At 43.5% G+C, this 20,658-nt stretch overlaps 3 protein-coding genes across 6 annotated transcripts in view; all 3 read right to left on the bottom strand.

The window, feature by feature from the left end:
* LOC118410352 (kelch repeat and BTB domain-containing protein 8-like) overlaps positions 1-20,658 on the bottom strand; it is a 73,209-nt gene that overhangs the window by 16,970 nt on the left and 35,581 nt on the right. The window contains exons 7-9 of one of the 4 annotated variants that reach the window (XM_035812033.1): positions 19,486-19,712; positions 19,137-19,278; positions 17,633-18,667 (exon numbers count right to left, since the gene is read on the bottom strand). In XM_035812033.1, coding sequence (XP_035667926.1) covers positions 17,845-18,667; positions 19,137-19,278; positions 19,486-19,712 — 1,192 coding nt within the window. In that variant the 3' untranslated portion in view covers positions 17,633-17,844. Of the gene's footprint in view, positions 1-17,632; positions 18,668-19,136; positions 19,713-20,658 lie in introns of those variants that run through there. The other 3 variants (XM_035812032.1, XM_035812030.1, XM_035812028.1) reach the window with 3 other exon arrangements.
* LOC118410371 lies at positions 8,275-12,136 on the bottom strand. The gene is made up of 4 exons (XM_035812059.1): positions 11,810-12,136; positions 11,313-11,425; positions 9,897-9,964; positions 8,275-8,882 (listed from the first exon to the last, which is right to left on the bottom strand). The coding sequence occupies exons 1-4, from the start codon at positions 12,134-12,136 to the stop codon at positions 8,785-8,787; spliced, it is 606 nt and encodes a 201-aa protein (XP_035667952.1). The 3' UTR covers positions 8,275-8,784.
* Positions 12,247-16,515, bottom strand: LOC118410358 (kelch repeat and BTB domain-containing protein 2-like). The gene is made up of 5 exons (XM_035812040.1): positions 16,033-16,515; positions 15,259-15,472; positions 14,482-14,621; positions 13,767-14,342; positions 12,247-13,281 (listed from the first exon to the last, which is right to left on the bottom strand). Exons 1-5 carry the CDS (start codon positions 16,137-16,139, stop codon positions 12,459-12,461), a joined length of 1,860 nt encoding a protein of 619 aa, XP_035667933.1. The 5' UTR covers positions 16,140-16,515; the 3' UTR covers positions 12,247-12,458.

Here is a 20,658-nt window from a genome sequence, read left to right as displayed (position 1 = left end):
GGACGGTGTGGTACAGTAATACATCGTGTATGTTGTATTTGCTGTTGGACAGCGGCACCGTCGGACGGTGTGGTACAGTAAATTGTTGCATATTGTATTTGCTGTCGGACAGCGGGCACCGTTGGACGGTGTGGTACAGTACATACATCGTATATGTTGTATTTTGCTGTTAGACAGTGGCACCGTCGGACGGTGTGGTACAGTAATTGTTGCATATTGTATTTGCTGTCAGACAGCGGGCACCGTTGAACGGTGTGGTACAGTACTTTGTTGTATATTGCATTTGCTGTTGGACAGCGTGGCCGCCGGACGGTGTGGTACAGTATATGACTGTATGTTGTATTTCCTGTTGGACAGCGGCACCGTTGGACGGTGGGGTACAGTACATGGTTGTATATTGTATTCGTTGTCGGACAGCAGCACTGTAGGACGGTGTGGTACAGTACATACATGGTTGTATGTTGTATTCGCTGTTGGACAGCGGACTCCGTCGGACGGTGTAGTACAGTACATGGTTGTATGTTGTATTCGCTGTTGGACAGCGGCACCGCCGGACGGTGTGGCACAGTACATACATGGTTGTATGTTGTATTCGCCGTTGGACAGCGGCACCGTTGGACGGTGTAGTACAAGTACATGGTTGTATGTTATATTCGCTGTCGGACAGCGGCACCGTTGGACGGTGTGGTACAGTACTTTGTTGTATGTGGTATTTGCGGTTGGACAGCGGCACCGTTGGAGGGGGTGGTGCAGTATATGACTGTATGTTGTATTTGCTGTTGGACAGCGGCACCGTCGGACGGTGGGGTGCAGTACATGGTTGTATATTGTACTCGCTGTTGAACAACGGCACCGGTGGACGGTGTGGTGAGATTGTTGGACAATCGTGTAGAGAATTCGTTGTTGGACAGCGGGGTGCGTCAGATGGTATAGTGGATTTTCGCTGTAAGACAACGGGCGCCGGTGAACGGTAATCGTAACTTTGTTTGATTTGAGTCGGTGTTTCATTTGATATGACGACAGGTTGTTGGACAACCTCAGATTTTGTTTGGTTTCTTGCATGGTTGGTGAACAAATCCATGGTAGGTAACAAGACCGTACGGTAGTACAGTGAAGACCTACCTTGTTGGACAGGTCAGAAGTAAAGGTCAAAGGAATGGAGGACACAATGGGAACAATGGAACTTCGGTTGTCACAATTAGATTGTGACCTTGGACGACATGCAATTTTCGATAAGGTCCGCAGCGTCTGCACGGTAATGTTGGATGGTGATTTTACCGTCGACTGAACCGGTGTTTGCGTTTCTTGTTTTGCAAGTTTTGAATAAAGACAAAGATCATGACGAGTTTCTCGTGTCACATTCCTTCCTACCATTGGATTTTCTGTGTTCCTGTTTATTGGCTACCTTTAGCTGGCCTAGTTCTCACTCGTGGACCGTGTTCAGCTCCCTTAAGCTGTTGCCACCCATACTGGCTTCGGCCTGGTGGTCCGGGAAGCGAGTGGGGCCTGTCCAGACTGAAATACATAGAACTGTGCGTAAAGGTCGACAGTTACAGGTTGGATACTGAGCAAGCATTGTGGTGATAGCTTTCTCTGCAGCTGGAATATTGTTCTTGTATACGCAGAGAAATCAATGTTTGATTTCCAACACGACGCAAGATGAGTTGAACTACTGTAAACCTGGGAGAGGTTAGTCTCAGGTAATCTCTAAGGGTTCTCTATCTAATCGGGCTGGTCGTCGACCATTCCACTGAGTTCGGATTGGACAGGTCCCACTCGAGCCGGACCTTAGGCGCCCAAGGAACTTAGCTGAGAACCAGGGATCAATCTGCATTCCTGAGGAACACCTAAAGACTGATGACTGTGACTGTGATAGTCTTACACCCACCCTGTTGATAACAACAAGCATGCGCAGCAGACCATAGGGGATGCTGCTGTGTTGTCAAGGTGGCTTAATGCATACGTAGAGGGTTTTGTACGGAAAGGCACAGAGGTGAGGGAGTAAATATAAGGGATTGGGGGAATGAAGACAATAAGGATTGGGAAAAGGGAAAGGAGAAGAATAAGGATTGGGAGAGGATTAAATAAAGGGAAAGGCAGGAACTTAAATTATGGGAATAATGGCACTCGGGAGAAGCGGGTGCCGAGGTCTTCTCACCCAGTCCTTAACTCTCCACTGAGGCAACGTGAGTGGGAATATATTATGATTCCCAATGATATCACAATGGAATGAACTCTCGCGAGATCTCCACTCGCGTGAGTTCATGACATGTGATATAACTCCCCCTCTATTCACAAGTGAATCATGAGCCGGACGGGAGGGACACAGCCTAGCAAGAGTAGACTAGTCTAGCTACAGTCCACGGTCAGAGGCAATGTAGGTTTCTAGTGTAGCCGTTTTTCACCAGAGGGATATCTCCGATCTGTGTGGATTATCCAAAGCTCCGAAGTTATATGCAACTACCACCCTACATGCGCTAGATGTTTGTGTACTGCAGGGACCAGAGTACACGAACAACCAAAGCAAGTAGTCAACTGGTTGTCCCAAAGCCTAAGCGAGAGACCTTCAGAAGATCAATAGCCTACCGTGGGCCCAATGTCTGGAACAGCCTACCGCCAGACACAAAGAGTGTATGGCTCTTTCTCATGTGGTACAGCAGTCGGAATAAAACCGAGTGTCAGTCATTTGGTACTTTGTGTAATAATAGTTGCCATATTATGTACAATTGTCGGGCAATAAAGTTCTGTTCAAGTGTAGGTGTCTTTTCTGTGTTATATCTGTACAACAGAGCGCAACACATGATATCAAGTTTCGGAGCAATTCTTCACCTTTTCTGCTGAAGAGGATATTAGTAGATGGGGGGAGCACGGGAAAGAAGTGCAGTCAAATTTTTAGCCCCCCCCCCCACCCACCCACCCCCTAAGTATTTTACGGGTAAGCATGCAATCTCGGATTCCACGATGCCTCGGTCTTCTCACCCAGTCCTTAACTCTCCACTGAGGCAACGTGAGTGGGAATATATTATGCTTACCTGTGATGGGCGGAGTTATACATTCCTATTGTCATGCTAGTTAACCTTAGAGATTGTATGAAGAGATTTAGTCAGTCTCGTGCCCCAAGGACTCAGGTGAGGTACTTTGGTAGGGCTTAGTCCCTCTGTTGGATTGTGTACTAGTTATTAGTTAGACCGACTCTCTCTGTAAATATACTTAGATCTCTGTATCATTATCCTAGACCTGTATCCTGTAACTGTAACTTGCCGTAGTCCTAAGTGAAACACATTGTATTATATGTTACTTGAGTTTAGCATAGGTTGAATAAACACGGCTCACAAATAGTAATCGACTGGTTTGGCTGAGTTCCTGATAAGCTAATATAGGACTTAGATACCAAACACCCAGGTCCTTTCAGTGGTTCCCACGCCGGGAATCGAACCCGGGCCTTGGCGGTGAGAGCGCCAAATCCTAACCACTAGACCACATGCGCAGTCGGTTTCCCAAACCACCGAGTCGCCATGGACATAGTCGGCCCCCTTCCTAAGTCGCGTGCTGGCAATAAGTACATTTTGGTCGCGACAGACTATTTCACGAAGTGGGTTGAGATTTTCCCCATGGAGAATGAGACGGCAGAGTCTGTAGCCAAATGTTTCTACAAAGGTTGGATCTGCGTCCACGGTCCTCCACAGTCTCTACACACAGATCAGGGCAAGAATTTCGATTCTGTGTTGGTGAAGGACCTTTGTCGGCTAATGCAAATTCATAAGACTCGGACGACGCCGTATCATCCCCAGTCAGACGGTCTTGTTGAGCGCTTCAACAGGACAATGGGAAACATCTTGCGCGCCTACGTGTCGCCCACCCAGCGCGACTGGGATGAGCACATGCTCGCGGTCAAGTACGCGTATAATACAAGTTGTCACGCGACAACCGGGTTCTCGCCCTACTTCCTGATGCACGGTCGCGAGGCACGTCTTCCCATTCATCTTATGGCGCGCATCCCTACTAACGTCGGTGAGGTTCATGAACACGTGGAGGTATTACGGAACCGCCTACCGTCTGTGTTCAAGCTTGTACAGGAGAAGACACAGCAACAGCAATGTAGACAGAAGGAGCTCTATGACAAGAAAATTCATGGCAAGCCCTATGACATTGGCGACACCGTCTTCATCCTGAACAAACAGGTACCAACGGGGCTTGCGCGGAAATTGGCGCCAAAGACTAAAGGCCCATTTGAGGTCTTGCGCCGCATTAGCGATCAGGTCTACGAAGTGCGTGGCATGAGAGGGAGGGCACAGCAGAAGGTAGTATGTGTGAGTTTTGAGAACATGATACCCTTCTCTCCCACCCAGGACGACCCGGATTACAATCCGCAGAATGACCGACCCCGTCGGCCTGCCCGCCCTAACCGTAACCGGCGCCGAGAACCTTCCCTTTCAGAGGATCCAGTGACGTCCGGGGAAGAGTCCTCCCAGGGCACTTGTTCTGCTTCCGTTTCAGGTTCCGACCAGCAGTCTGGCGATGAAGATGACCAGGACGAGGCGACCGTCCCGAAGACACTTGTTCCGCCGAGGGAGAGACGACCAGCTGTGAATCCAGACGTCTCCAGGGACAGCGAAGAGGAGAGGCCTTCGACAAGCCATGCTGCTGACGTCCCGAGACCGCGTCGACATCGCCGCAGACCGTCGTATCTGGAGGACTTTGCGCTGGACTCCGACTCGGATTATATAGATTTAACGTAGTGTGTTATCGTTAAGTTGTGCTGAGCAAAGACAGACCACTTCGTGTCTTGTGGTTCTGATGGTGCAAATCTTTCGGCTGGGTGTGCTGGTGCATTGGTTGTTATAGATTGTGTGTTGGTTCCTGTTTGCCTGTAAATCACCGTGGCTAGGTCCCCCGGAAGTTAAGGTTATGAAGATTTTCTTTAGTATTAAGTACGGATGGAACTCCGGAGCTGAGATGAGAGGATGGGTAGGTATACACGTTTTCTGTTTTCACGCCGTAGCCAAGGTAAGCGAGCTCAAGTCTCCTGCTGGTGTCGTCTGCGTGCTACGTGTCCATCTCTCGAGGAATTGGATGGGGATCTGAGTATCTAATCTCAAAGGTGATTAGCAGTAAATCTCTCCCATACCAGGTAGTATGTGTTAAGGTTACTTAGGTGTTTATTCGGGTAATGACGGACAAGTTTAAGTGATTGACCAGGTAGTATACATGGGATTCTACATGCCTTCTCTGCTTCTGGTGTGTCTGGCTGCCTTGTCGTCTGTTATGCACCTGTCACCGCCATACACGTTGGAATTTTGTCTCTTGCGAAGCACACATGTAAATTTTTGTCTGTATCAGACACAGTGTAATAAAACCACATGATTATTGCTTATGTATTGCTGATGTATTGCGTACGCATTGCTTATGTATATGTTTATCTGTATTATGCTGAACTTTTGTATTGTATTGACCATATGCAGAATGTGAGTGGCCAATGGCTGGTGAGAGCAGTCTGATTGGTCACAGAGATATAGATAATGTTGAATATCTGTACTATGCTGAAATTTTTGTATTGTGTGGACCATATGCGGAATGTGAGCGACCAATGGCTGGTGAGAGCAGTCTGATTGGTCACAGAGAGCTAGATAATGATATATGACTGATGATTCCAACTTTTGTTGTTTTATATCAACCTGTTGTATTTTTGTTACACCTCCCTTGTAATGTTATGGTATCTTAACATTTGAGGACAAATGTTCGGTGAGGGGGAGGTAGTGTAACGGCCATGACCTTTGACATATGAGATAATTAGGTAATGACTGTCTAGACCATATGAGGAGGAGCTTACATTAGCATATTAGGTAATCCCTGATTGGCTGGATGCCGACAGCATCCAACCAGCTTACCTGTGATGGGCGGAGTTATACATTCCTATTGTCATGCTAGTTAACCTTAGAGATTGTATGAAGAGATTTAGTCAGTCTCGTGCCCCAAGGACTCAGGTGAGGTACTTTGGTAGGGCTTAGTCCCTCTGTTGGATTGTGTACTAGTTATTAGTTAGACCGACTCTCTCTGTAAATATACTTAGATCTCTGTATCATTATCCTAGACCTGTATCCTGTAACTGTAACTTGCCGTAGTCCTAAGTGAAACACATTGTATTATATGTTACTTGAGTTTAGCATAGGTTGAATAAACACGGCTCACAAATAGTAATCGACTGGTTTGGCTGAGTTCCTGATAAGCTAATATAGGACTTAGATACCAAACACCCAGGTCCTTTCACAACGACAAGAACAAGAGAACGTCTTCAATAAACTTGCAAGTATAATAAAGGGAAATCTTTTGTTGTGTATGTTCTTTGGGCACATATATAATTTTCACGGACTGATGTTACATAACCGTGAAAATGATAACGTTACATGTCATGTAAAGTGTAACGGCCATCGCGGTTGGGGGGGGGGGGCGGTGAGCTATCGTTTTACCGTGTTTATGTTTTCCGCTGGGATCCTTGACACTGCCTGAAAAAGCTGAAGCATACTGCCTAATAAAATGTGCTATTTCGAAAGGGGTTTGGTAGATGCTAATAACGGTTGTTCAACATAATATGTTGTACACAAGCGTCTTATTACGAAAGGTCACTACGTTGGAGGGTTTTAATCCTTTCTCGTTCAATAAAAGTTGTTGCACAGTTTATCATTGTTGTGCTGCCTTTGTCCTTTATCAATATCATGCTCCACATCATGACAATAATTTTGTTCTTACACATAAACTTTCAGCCTGTCAGGTACCTGTGCACACGCACTGGCAGTCGTGTACACATTGAGCCACTTCCAACAACTAGGTCTTAAAGAAGTGCCAACTGATGCAAGTGTAACAAGTCTGCCACAGCAGTGGCACAAACCAAGGGGCAGAAAAATTCAACCAGAGAGTGTGACTGACTTGGTGTTGGCAAAGCCAACTAAAACAATCAGGAAAAGGAAACCTGTTTTCCATCAAGAACAGGCAACTGCACACAGGTACTGTTGTAAAAACAGTTGAAAACAATACAAATACAGTTCGAAATCATTATTAATAAAGTTTATTGGGAATGAGAAAATGTTGCCATTTTTTTTCAAGTGCAGCCACCTACACAAAGATATGTTGAACTGTTGAAAATCAATACAAATACATTTGAAAAGCATTCCTAATAAAGTTTATCGTATAAAATTGTTGGTGGAGACATACAAAAGTGTATTTGCTGATATCTTAGTGTCTCAGGTTCACTTACTAACACAGGTTATGTTTTACCGCAACTGTACAACAGCAAGTATCACACACAAGTGAATTAAATTGATGCAATGAGCAGCATTCCCAATTGCTATTAGTACAGGGTGAATCGAAGAAAAAATAGTACATTTTTTTCACAGTATTGTACAGCCGACAAAACCAGAGATTCGTCGCCTCAAAGTGCCAGGCACTGCACTAAGTTACCTCCTTACAGAGGACAGCCCTGAAGCAGACACTCCGTTGGGTAAAGTGCAGAGAGGCTCATCCTTGTTTTACCAGGTAATAATGATAAGACAACTATAAAAGTAAATTGCAGTTTGCTTTGTGTCAGTTTTCAGTGGCAACAGTAATATATCACATAGAATCTAATCTATCTAACTTGTTGGTAGAAAACCCCCATCTCCTTTGTTTGGTAGTGAAAATGAGATTTTAGAAGTCTATTGTTAAAAGTTACAATCAACCCAGTTTCATTCTTTTTTAAATTTCTAAGATCAAAAGATCATGGAGTTTTCTCTCTGACCAAAATGTCTTGAAAAGAAGTAAGATAGCAGCAAACCAACCATATCTCATTGATAGTACCATACAAATTTGCTGGGAGCTTTCTGCTAACAAGTTTAAAATTCTTTATTCTATTTATAGTTCTTTCAATATGTACACGATGACTAGCAATTCGACGAGTCACTGCAATATCCCCAGGACTTAACTGACAAGATGACGATGCAAATGGTGGAATGTTAAGCTTTAGTCCTAGCGCCTCAAGTTCCTTATCTATCACAAAACCCTTGTCGGCCATAATGGCATCTCCAGGCAACAACTTTCCATCTGCCATTAAATCTCTAAGAAGTGTGAAAAATCCCCCTTTTTGACATACATCTTTGTCTGAAATGCCACCTGAAAAAAGTTTGGTAGAAAACATAAAAGAACCTCTAGAATCTGTTACTATAAGTGCTTTTAAAGTAGTAGTAGATTTGTAATTAGAAAAACATTGAGACTGAACTACTAATGAAGATGGTGTTTCTGTTTTAACCTCAGTGCAGTCTATCAAAGCAATACATGTAGGAAATAATCTTTTGTACTCTGTAGTCATATTTGATACTAAAACGTCACGGGCCGGCCATAAGCTCAAATAACCAAGTCTTAAATACATGTAGTTAATCCAAGAATTGAAAATAATGCCTGCTACCTGCATACTGATATTAAACCTTAAACCTAAGTCCTGCAGAAGAAACGCCTTCCTTAGTCTACACAACACCAAAAACAACTGGTCTTTCAACGACAATGCCATACATGCTGTCTTCCTAGAAGTGTACGCAACAGGGTTAATACCTTCATTTGGAACAAGGAAACTGAAGAGGGACATAAAAGTAACATAGGTAAAACCAGTATAATACTGAAGTAAGTTCTTTGTACGAGACCCAGCAACAACATTAAAACTAAACGCATGCTTTTTCAGTTCTTCATTCTCCCTGCTCAAGTCTGCACATTCTCTTTTCAGGTCTTCATTTTTCCTTCTCAGGTCTTCACATGTACTGTTCAGGTCTTCCTTCTCCTTTTCAGGTCATCATTTTCCCTCTTCAGGTCCTTATTTTCCTTTTTCAGTCTCTGGATGGAACGTAGACTTGGAGAAGAAGCTGAAATAGACAACAACAATGAACTATTAATTATTGCTACCGTAATAAAAATGTATGTTAGATCTTCCTTTGTCCTCTCTGATGTTGTTGTGAGACTCTTGGGCAGGTGCTGTAAAGAAACAATGCATTATAAGCACTGACTCATGTTTAATTTAAGATTATCTGTTTTTGCATTCTGCAGCTGAACTGTTCCCCACCCAGGACCTGCCATGCTACAGCCACAGCATGTGGGAACACCACATTCCCACAGCCAAACCAGTCATGGGTCCTCCCTGACGAATTCTATGTCTGTAATAATATGTGTAACCTAACGGTAGAGGAGGCAGTTTCCCTTGAGGGGGCTACAGTAAAGCAATCAGAATGCCCCCTCTGGCATGCTGAGCGGCAGAAACGGGTCACAGCATCCATGTTTGGAAAGATCCTGAAGAGAAAAAAAGAGTACAACATCAAGTTCCTGACAAGCCCAGGCTAAGGAGGCATACATCCGCACCTTTGAGTCATCTAACCAAGCTGTTCATATTCATGAGTGTGGTCTTGTTGTCGACCCTTTCTTTTCCTTTCTGGGAGCCTCCCCTGATGGTAAAGTGTGTTGTGGGGCGCAGACTGGCATTCTTGAAGTGAAGTGTCCCTACAGCGCTCGAAACATGACTGCCAAGGATGCCAGTCTGAACCTTCCCAACTTCTACTTGAAAGCAGAAGGGGACTCCTTGTCTTTAGATAGGAGTCATGAGTATTTCTACCAAGTCCAAGGGCAGCTCTTGGTCACAGGGGCACCCTTTTGTGACTTTGTCTGTCACTGTGTTGACACACACGTTGAGCGAATCCTCCCTGATGTGCAGTTCTGCCAAGATATGCTTGTTAAGTTGGCAAAGTTTTACAAGACACATGCTATGCCGTTTGTTCAGCGCATCACTCAAAATACCCATGTTGACTAAATATACTTGCTCAACAACAATCCCACTGGCAACTAGTATTTAGGAAAGTGAAAAGTAAAATGAATTGTGTTTCACTTACATCCTTCTGTGGGTGTTCCCTGCAGCTGACTTTCCTGTATGGGTGGGGTCAGTCTGGGCTTTTTGTTGCTGAAATGGATAAAAAAACACATGATACTAATTAATGTTGTCAAACAGTAGACTAATGGACATTCATAGCAAATAACTATGATATTGACTGACTATAACTAGTGTTGTATAAGTACTGTACATGTATTTCCTGAATTCGTCACTGTATTTTTAAGTTCACTGTTTTTGCTTTTACTTTTCCTCTGTGAACATAACATGATGGCAAATATTTCAAACTGTACACATACCTCATAGCTGTACATACTGTGTTTGCAGTGAACTTAAAATCACATGGCAATCTAGGTACTGTGGTAGTAGCCAAATATTTATTTATTCACTGATCTTTTGGGTGATCATTTGGTTTGTAAAACTGATTTTCATGATAGCCCAGTTACAGAATAAAATATATAAAACAATGTACAAAAGAAAATGCTTAACAACAGACAACAAACACGAGTCCAATGCACGTATAAGTTACAAATAATGGAACAAAGTACTCAAAAGAACTTACATAATAACAACCCATCATAATAACAGATATATATAGTCAATCTATGGACAAAATAACAGAAGGTAATATTAACAAACAAAAGGCAAAATGAATCATAACTCAAATGAAGTTAAGTCATAACAAATCATTATCATAATCCAGTCATTTCATAGATCTTTTGGGGTTAAGGCCTGATTGACTGTTTTCGGTGTGGGTGCTAGTTTTAAGTCAGGATTTACTGAGTTGTATATTGTAGTACATGTATCTCCAAAAACAAACATGCGCTGACCTGCTCTTGAAGTGTGGTTTAGTTTGTGTAGGAGATGTGATTGTCTTGTGTTGTAGCTGTTGATTTCATTCCAGTTTATAAAAACTTTTGTCACTGACTGCTTTTTGCTATACTGTCAAATATAAAATTTAAAAAAATCAATGGTTTCTAAGCAGTTTCCTGTGTCTAATCCAACAACTCTTACTGAATAAGTTGCTTTTCTACTGAAGAAAATATGCAGGTAAAACTTGTGTGTTGCAGGTGATTTTGAATGTTCCTAAAAGTATTGCGAACCCTGCATATGACATAATGCCTGCACTAGTGCAGGTTTTCACCCCCCACCGCCAAAATTAAAAATGCTCATGTAACATTTGCTAAAGCACTAAAATATAAGCTTTCATTTCACGGGCTGCTAATTCAAAGCCCTGTTGTGTTTCTGCTGCAGACAATATCTACACACTACTAACACAGTTTTGAAAATCATCAGATATGTGTACTACTAGTAAATAATAGTGCAAAGTGTGTGTAGACTTTTTGTGCATTATGTACTTCTTTTATTTGTGTTTCACCTTACATGGCACCGACACAAAAGTGACAGTATAAAGTCTTACCACTCATTCTGCTGTACATGACGTTTCATTGGCGTCCTGACTGGCGCGGCGTCGGTGCCATCCGCTGGCTGCGGGTCTGGAAACCGTGTCGTTGGTCTCCCATCTTTGAAGTGCTGTTTGAGACATGTTTGATATAAGTTTGAAAATATCCACGTACTACCAAAAATCTTACAGCAGGGTACTACATAGGACCAGGAATAGAGTATGGGTCATATCTGGTGCCTGACAAAATACTGTACAGGTTTCCTTCCCACAAATAGCAAAATAAATTCAGGTAAATAGATTGTTGCATTTTGCAAAGGGGAGGGGGGTATTTTGAAGCGCCATAACATCCATGCGGTCATGGCGGCATTATAGCACTGCCGAGCGTTACGAGATAAAACAGGGCTATGGTGATATACTAGTAGTACAATATTCATTTCTATGCCCGTTTGTCGATGAAAGTGTGCTAAATTTTAGCCGATAACGTATGTGACACTGCTAAACTGCCTTCTCACCTTTGAACATACGTATGTGTCCTTCGTAATCTTCGTTACATTGAGTTGCGAATGTGGACGACCACAGGCCTTTATCCATCTCATGCATGCATCCATGCGGGTCTTTGGCTTCGGAAAAGGGTAAAAACTGACTCCAGACACCCTTTCAGGGTACCTGGAGTCTGAATTGCAAGTCCCGAAACAACAGACTTTCCCCATTGAAACCAATGTAAAATGGCGCCGGTTTCCAAGTTCTTGCCCGACAAAATGGCGGATGTCGCTTGGTGGAAATGGCGCGCTCTGATTGGTCAATCCGTTAGGTTTGATTGACAGGCCGGATTGGTCCATTGGCAGGCTTTCATTGGTTGAACTGCTAATTATGATAGACAGACTTTTGTTTGCCACATTGAACTCGTTTTAGATCTATCATGGCCGCCGCGTGAGAAAGGTGTATACATGTACAAGCCATATATTTTCCAAATCTAGTTATCACTTTCAATTTCACACCTGCCCAGTATTTCAATATATGTCAAAGCATCAGGTGTGTCATATTTGTGTTGCTTTTGCTTGTTGCAATGAGAAAATGTTTCAAGAACTTTTCTTTTGCTCTGCCTAAGACCTTGTCATTAGTGACTCAATCAGTTTTATCTTCTGCCTTGTCCCAAGTGTCTCAGATGTCACCATTGTCACTTCCACTCTCCCTGTAATCCTCATCACTGTCCTCTTGGTCTGGGAGGCCATCCTCCTCGTCACTGTTATCTAGGAATCCACTTCCATGTGGATCTGAAAAAGTGTAGTGGCTCTCCTCTTCATCACTTATAGAATGTAGCTCCAGGTCCTCGAAGCGACATGGATTCCCTAGGCACATTGGGATCATCCTTGCTGTCAGGCAATCTGTTCTGCTGCTGGACTCTAACCACTCTACCATGGGGGGAACTAGCCTACCCTTGTCTTTAAGATCCAGCCAAGAGTCTATCTCAGGCTGGTACTGAAAAATGCAAATTGTGGACTGCATGTCCCTTTCCAACAGGTTCCAGCGTTTGAGTACAGTGAGGAGGTACAGAGTATCTCCATATACCATCAGGGTCGCCGTGTCGAAAGTAAATGAGCCATTTCCTGACCACTTCCACTCACCTTCTGTAGGGTTGTACTTCTCTACACAAGTTGAGGAAGAGTCTCTCCAGTCTTTCTCACAGTCTAAACAGTAGATGCTCCCTTGATACGTTATGACCTGAGGACACGTTTGCGGTTTCTGCATATCTGCCATCTTGCTCCACCTGTTCTCTGTGGTACCGAAGCAGTAGCAGCCTTCCTTACTTATGACATAGATGCTGTCATTAAGAGTCACAGCACAGAGTTCTGAGGACATGGGCTTAGGGATGGCTGGTATCCAAGTCCACTCATCACAACTTGGATCGTACCTTTCTACTCTTCTCTCAGAGTTATCACCACCAATGGCATAGATGTAGCCCTTCAGATACACCAGACCACAACTGGAAAAACAGATACAAGAAAATGTTACTAACAACCCTTTTTGTCATTATATAATCCTGTCAGAATGCAGTATTTTCACCTTATTGAATCTACAGAATTGACAAGAAGATACTGGATTCCAAACAGGATTACTTTTTCAGGGGAATGAAAGAGGCCATCTACATCAGAGCCCATCAACCGAGACGGGGGCCAATACCAACTTCCGGATCCAAGCACCTTTCACCCTTTGCTGATGTCACAATTCCGGTCTAGATGTGACATAGGCTTTGGATCTGAGAACTGATCAAAATATTCTTGGTAAGCACTTTATTTTTGTGTACAGTTAGTTTAAAATTGTATCATACAGATGAACTAACATTCGTGTATCATCATCATCATATCACATTCGTGTATAACCCTTATTAACTCAAAGAAGTTAGAGGATGGAATTTTTTTAGAATTTGTTAAAATCCAGAAAGCAGCAGATTGCAAGAGAGAGACATACCTAACTCTAGGCAACTCCATATCACACCTTGGTTCCCAGGTGTTTAACTGGTAGTTATACTGGTAAAATTCCTTCTGTTTGATAGGCTGACCAGTCTTGTTGCTGATGCCCCCTGCCAGGTAAAGCTCATCATTGGGAGTGGCTGTCACAGAGAAGTTGTTCAGCTTGTCAGGTATATGAAGTGCATACAGTTCACCTGTGGATGGGTCATAGCAAGGAGCAGCATACTGGGAATGATGTTTTAATAACCCTTCTCTGAGGAAAATCTGCATTTCAATTTGCACCTGTCCCAGTCGCTGGTTTGTGCTTTTGCTGTAAACCAACTTGTCGTCTGTTGATGTGCACTTACTCTCGAGCTCTGCAAGTAGTTCTGAGCTGATGGCGGAGTCACGAAAGCATCTACAAAGAGCAGGAAGGTGCTGCAAACGCTCTTCTTGGTTGAAATCAACCCATCTTAGAGCAGCTTGCACAATGTTGTCCTCTGAGCTGGTCATTAAGTCTTCCCTGTTGAGCAGTGACTGGAGAAGGGACAGTGGCAACTGGAGAAAGGATGGTTGTAGAGCCACCTGGTTGAACCTGGGGAAAATCAAATGTGCAATGGGTTACTTGCTGAAGCGCATTTTTGTAAATTTAACAGTGCTGTGTGGGAAAAGGCAATGTAACGAATAAAATACATTGTATAAGTCAGAATGTGAGTAACAGCCATCTAACAAACCTTGATGCGATGTACCTCCCACAGGACTCCACTAGATCCAGGTCCCCCAGCATGTCAGCATACATCAACACATCTGCACAGTTGGACACGTCCAGATGGTCCTTCATATATTCTGCAGCTTGACGACCTACAAAATCGACCTGGAAGCAACAAACATGATTATAGACCATTCTGCACCAGCTTATTACACCTATAAAGGGAGCAAAAGGGTAGGGTATCTCGTACATCTTTGGTCCTTCCATAGGTCATTGGGTGTAATAAATTGTATGAAAGGATACTATTCGGAAGTATACATACTGGACTTATTACACTTCCAAAATGTGCATATATGGGAAAAGGACAGACTGACTGCTTAGTTGCCAAAGGCATCACTATGAATAGTATGATCAAGTTTTTGTAGCTGCACATGTATGAAGACTTCCGAAAAGTATCCTTTCATACAATTTATTACACCTAATGACCTATGGAAGGACCAAAGATGTACAGTGCTTCTAAAGCGAGTACCCCAAAATTGCCTCGTGATCCCTGACTGAAGTAATGAAAATGGGCCTTCAAAAGACATCTCCATAATGAATTTGTCTTGGCCCTACATGCCTGAGGACTTGTATTGTAACAGAAAGTTACCAGGCACAAGTCCCAAGCACAACTTTTAAGAAACTCATTGAGGACGAAACAGGGCTGGAAGGGCAAGGGCTACTCTCTGTGATGAAAGACAAGCAGTTCTGGAGGGCTAACTTCGTCTGCTCCACCTTTGAGGATGAATGATGATGATGTTACCTGTAGCAGTCTGGCTGCAGACATCATAGCCTGGACCTGGTCTGGCTCCGTCTGAAGGTGGCCGGTGTAGGCGTAGTCCAGAATGGTTGCCATGGCTACCTCACTCACATCCTGGATGCTGACCCTTTCCTGTTTGGACTCCGCATAGCCACTGGTGAACATGCCACGGAAGTAGGGACTGCAGGAGGCCAGGACGGCGCGATGGCAGGGGAAACTGAGGAGGAAGATAACCCAGTGTCAACTGTCATTCATAAACTAATAAAGGCCACTTGTCAAAGCAATATTTACAAAATTACTGTTGCGCCGTTCTAGAAAATACTGGCAGAGAAGGGGGGGGGGGTTGCTGGAAGACTCTGAATTGGAGGGTAGGGTCCAAGCATCTGGGAACTAGGAAGGATTTGAGCAATTTGACTGATAACAGTTTAAACTAGCAATTTGAATCGGAACTAGGGTAGAGTTGGAGCGAATTATCTCTTGATTGGAACCCGAGTACGAAGGGACAACACCAGATTTTGTACCTCTTCTACCCCCACCTCCTGTATACATTTTATTTGGGGGGGGGGGGGGCATCGAAAGTAGAGCGATGCACATAGCTTAGAGTGGAGCTGCTCGAATGGAGACGAATTATGAACATGATAGCAATGATTTTGAGCTTTGTTGCTGTTGCTGCCCTTGTTCAACGTATACTATTTCGCTAGAAATGGCCACACGCACCTACTAGTATCCTATACCTTCCAGCCAGTTCTGCCCCCCTCCCCCATCGCCCGACATTACCTTCTCCCTTCCACCTCCAGAACCACGTCAGTCAGCTCTGCTCGCTCCCTCAGTTCGTTCAGCATGTGCAGAACATCATTACAGTGAGATTTGTTTGTTGCGTACATCTTTTTAGCTGTCTGGGCGCCCAAAGTATAGAAACTGTAGCACTACTTGCTTCGTGCACCAAGAGGTCATACGCGCGCCTTCAACTCTGACCTTTGACCAATCTTGATACCTGACTCCCCATATAATGTATTGCCTGTTACGTGTGTACCCTGGTGTGTACCAAGGTGTGTACGGAATGTATTTTGGAAAAGCGGAATGACTTAATAATGAATGTGTAAACATGGAGATGACTACAAGTAACGTTACATGTATAAGCCCTTTCATCGAGGTTGGAACGCATGTGCGGCGACAGGAATTCTCGTTAAAATGTCAAAGGGTGACTAAAGGTGGGGTCACATATGCGTATATATTCAAGTCCGTTTGAGGTGCGTATGAAGCTCTTAGTTTCTACCAGGCTCCACAAGTCGTGGGAAAAATAGTACAAATTGGACAAATGTAGATTCATAACATGCAAGATGAGTTAGCTGACCGAGAAGTATGGTTAGCGACCCTGCTAACTCGTCTAACATGTTACCTGTTTACGTTTGCCCAATTTCAATTATCTTTCCCACAACCCATGGGGCCTGGTGGAGGCAAATACTCCCATGCGCGCCTCATACGGACTTAAATATATACGCAGGTGTGACCCCATCTTAAGGCCCCGAAATTGAAAACTGAACCCGTCTGAACATTGTTATGCAAATCGAACAATGGTCGAGACAATGACTGCTTACAATTTTGGGGCCTTACCCTTTGTCATATTACCTAGAGTTCCTATCGCCGCAGATGCGCTCTGTAAAAGGGCTTATTGCATATTTTCACATCATTCTTCATGGTATCATACATGTGTGGGGACAGATCTTGATACATGTCGAAGCTTATAACTGCTTTTAATTGTGTAGACAGCAGCATAACAAGGCTATAGATTTTTTGTATGCTGAGGAGATCACAGCCATATTAACATTTGAATGAGCACATGGATGAGGTGGTCAATAAGCTCTGAACAGGTCACAAACTATTGATAGGTAAATTCAATATAGATTATATATGATAGCTGTCTGGCATCATGTACTTGTTAAGGCAGCTTCATGTAATGCCAAGACCCACAATACACCTTTCTCACGCGGCGGCCATGATAGATCGAAGACGAGGTCAATGAGGCAAACAGACAAAACTTATTTCTAAAATCAGGTCCCATTTAGTTTTCCCCCAAACCACACAAATTTTCATGATATAAGATAGAATAATAAATATTACAAGATGTGTTATGCACCGAAAGATGTAGCAATTTGGAGTAGTGCAGACTGACCCCATAGTCCCTTAAGAGATGCAAAATAAAAACATAATAATGCAAATTTTTGACGGATTTGCAGCCATTCACTTATTGGTCGCTTTCCTAATTGGCAGGCTATCATTGGTTGAACTGCTAATTATGATAGACAGACTTTTTGTTTGCCGCATTGAACTCGTTTTAGATCTATCATGGCCGCCGCGTGAGAACAGGTGTATACATGTACAAGCCATATATTTTCCAAATCTAGTTATCACTTTCAATTTCACACCTGCCCAGTATTTCAATATATGTCAAAGCATCAGGTGTGTCATATTTGTGTTGCTTTTGCTTGTTGCAATGAGAAAATGTTTCAAGAACTTTTCTTTTGCTCTGCCTAAGACCTTGTCATTAGTGACTCAATCAGTTTTATCTTCTTCCTTGTCCCAAGTGTCTCAGATGTCACCATTGTCACTTCCACTCTCCCTGTAATCCTCATCATTGTCCTCTTGGTCTGGGAGGCCATCCTCCTCGTCACTGTTATCTAGGAATCCACTTCCATGTTGATCTGAAAAAGTGTCGTGGCTCTCCTCTTCATCATTTATAGAATGTAGCTCCAGGTCCTCGAAGCGACATGGATTCCCTAGGCACATTGGGATCATCCTTGCTGTCAGGCAATCTGTCCTGCTGCTGGACTCTAACCACTCTACCATGGGGGGAACTAGCCTACCCTTGTCTTTAAGATCCAGCCAAGAGTCTATCTCAGGCTGGTACTGAAAAATGCAAATTGTGGACTGCATGTCCCTTTCCAACAGGTTCCAGCGTTTGAGTACAGTGAGGAGGTACAGAGTATCTCCATATACCATCAGGGTCGCCGTGTCGAAAGTAAATGAGCCATTTCCTGACCACTTCCACTCACCTTCTGTAGGGTTGTACTTCTCTACACAAGTTGAGGAAGAGTCTCTCCAGTCTTTCTCACAGTCTAAACAGTAGATGCTCCCTTGATACGTTATGGCCTGAGGACACGTTTGCGGTTTATGCATATCTGCCATCTTGTTCCACCTGTTCTCTGTGGTACCGAAGCAGTAGCAGCCTTCCTTACTTATGACATAGATGCTGTCATTAAGAGTCACAGCACAGAGTTCTGAGGTCATGGGCTTAGGAATGGCTGGTATCCAAGTCCACTCATCACAACTTGGATCGTACCTTTCTACTCTTCTCTCAGAGTTATCACCACCAATGGCATAGATGTAGCCCTTCAGATACACCAGACCACAACTGGAAAAACAGATACAAGAAAATGTTACTAACAACCCTTTTTGTCATTATATAATCCTGTCAGAATGCAGTATTTTCACCTTATTGAATCTACAGAATTGACAAGAAGATTGAACTGGATTCCAAACAGGATTACTTTTTCAGGGGAATGAAAGAGGCCATCTACATCAGAGCCCATCAACCGAGACGGGGGCCAATACCAACTTCCAAGCACCTTTGACCCTTTGCTGATGTCACAATTCCGGTCTAGATGTGACATAGGCTTTGGATCTGAGAACTGATCAAAATCTTCTTGGTAAGCACTTTATTTTGTGTACAGTTATAAAGTTTAAAATTGTATCATACTGTTGATGATTACAATCACAGATGAACGTGTATAACCCTTATTAACTCAAAGAACTTAGAGGATGGATTTTTTTTAGAATTTGTTAAAATCCAGAAAGCAGCAGATTGCAAGAGAGAGACATACCTAACTCTAGGCGACTCCATATCACACCTTGGTTCCCAGGTGTTTAACTGGTAGTTATACTGGTAAAGTGCCTTCTGTTTGATAGGCTGACTAGTCCTGCTGCTGATGCCCCCTGCCAGGTACAGCTCATCATTGGGAGTGGCTGTCAAAGAGAAGTTGTTCAGCTTGTCAGGTATATGAAGTGCATACAGTTCACCTGTGGATGGGTCATAGCAAGGAGCAGCATACTGGGAATGATGTTTCAAGAACCCTTCTCTGAGGAAAATCTGCATTTCAATTTGCACCTGTCCCAGCCGCTGGTTTGTGCTTTTGCTGTAAACCAACTTGCTGTGTGTTGACGGGCACTTACTCTCGAGCTCTGCAAGTAGTTCTGAGCTGATGGCGGAATCACGAAAGCATCTACAAAGAGCAGGAAGGTGCTGCAAACGCTCTTCTTGGTTGAAATCAACCCATCTTAGAGCAGCTTGCACAATGTTGTCCTCTGAGCTGGTCATTAAGTCTTCCCTGTTGAGCAGTGACTGGAGAAGGGACAGTGGCAACTGGAGAAAGGATGGTTGTAGAGCCACCTGGTTGAACCTGGTGAAAATCAAATGTGCAATGGGTTACTTGCTGAAGCGCATTTTTGTAAATTTAACAGTGCTGTGTGGGAAAAGGCAATGTAACGAATAAAATACATTGTATAAGTCAGAATGTGAGTAACAGCCATCTAACAAACCTTGATGCGATGTACCTCCCACAGGACTCCACTAGATCCAGGTCCCCCAGCATGTCAGCATACATCAACACATCTGCACAGTTGGACACGTCCAGATGGTCCTTCATATATTCTGCAGCTTGACGACCAACAAAATCGACCTGGAAGCAACAAACATGATTATAGACCATTCTGCACCAGCTTATTACACCTATAAAGGGAGCAAAAGGGTAGGGTATCTCGTACATCTTTGGTCCTTCCATACTATAGGTCATTGGGTGTAATAAATTGTAGGATACTTTTCGGAAGTGTACATACTGGACTTATTACACTTCCAAAATGTGCATATATGGGAAAAGGACAGACTGACTGCTTAGTTGCCAAAGGCATCACTATGAATAGTATGATCAAGTTTTTGTAGCTGCACATGTATGAAGACTTCCGAAAAGTATCCTTTCATACAATTTATTACACCTAATGGCCTATGGAAGGACCAAAGATGTACAGTGCTTCTAAAGCGAGTACCCAAATATTGTCTCGTGATCCCTGACTGAAGTAATGAAAATGGGCCTTCAAAAGACATCTCCATAATGAATTTGTCTTGGCCCTACATGCCTGAGGACTTGTATTGTAACAGATAGTTACCAGGCACAAGTCCCAAGCACAACTTTTAAGAAACTCATTGAGGATGAAACAGGGCTGGAAGGGCAAGGGCTACTCTCTGTGATGAAAGACAAGCAGTTCTGGAGGGCTAACTTCGTCTGCTCCACCTTTGAGGATGAATGATGATGATGATGATGTTACCTGTAGCAGTCTGGCTGCAGACAT

This window comes from Branchiostoma floridae, chromosome 2 (genome assembly GCF_000003815.2).
Source record: "Branchiostoma floridae strain S238N-H82 chromosome 2, Bfl_VNyyK, whole genome shotgun sequence".
Classification (NCBI taxonomy): Eukaryota; Metazoa; Chordata; class Leptocardii; order Amphioxiformes; family Branchiostomatidae; genus Branchiostoma; species Branchiostoma floridae.
Note: the sequence above shows the minus strand (reverse complement) of the source record. Positions and strands in the feature narration are given on the sequence as shown.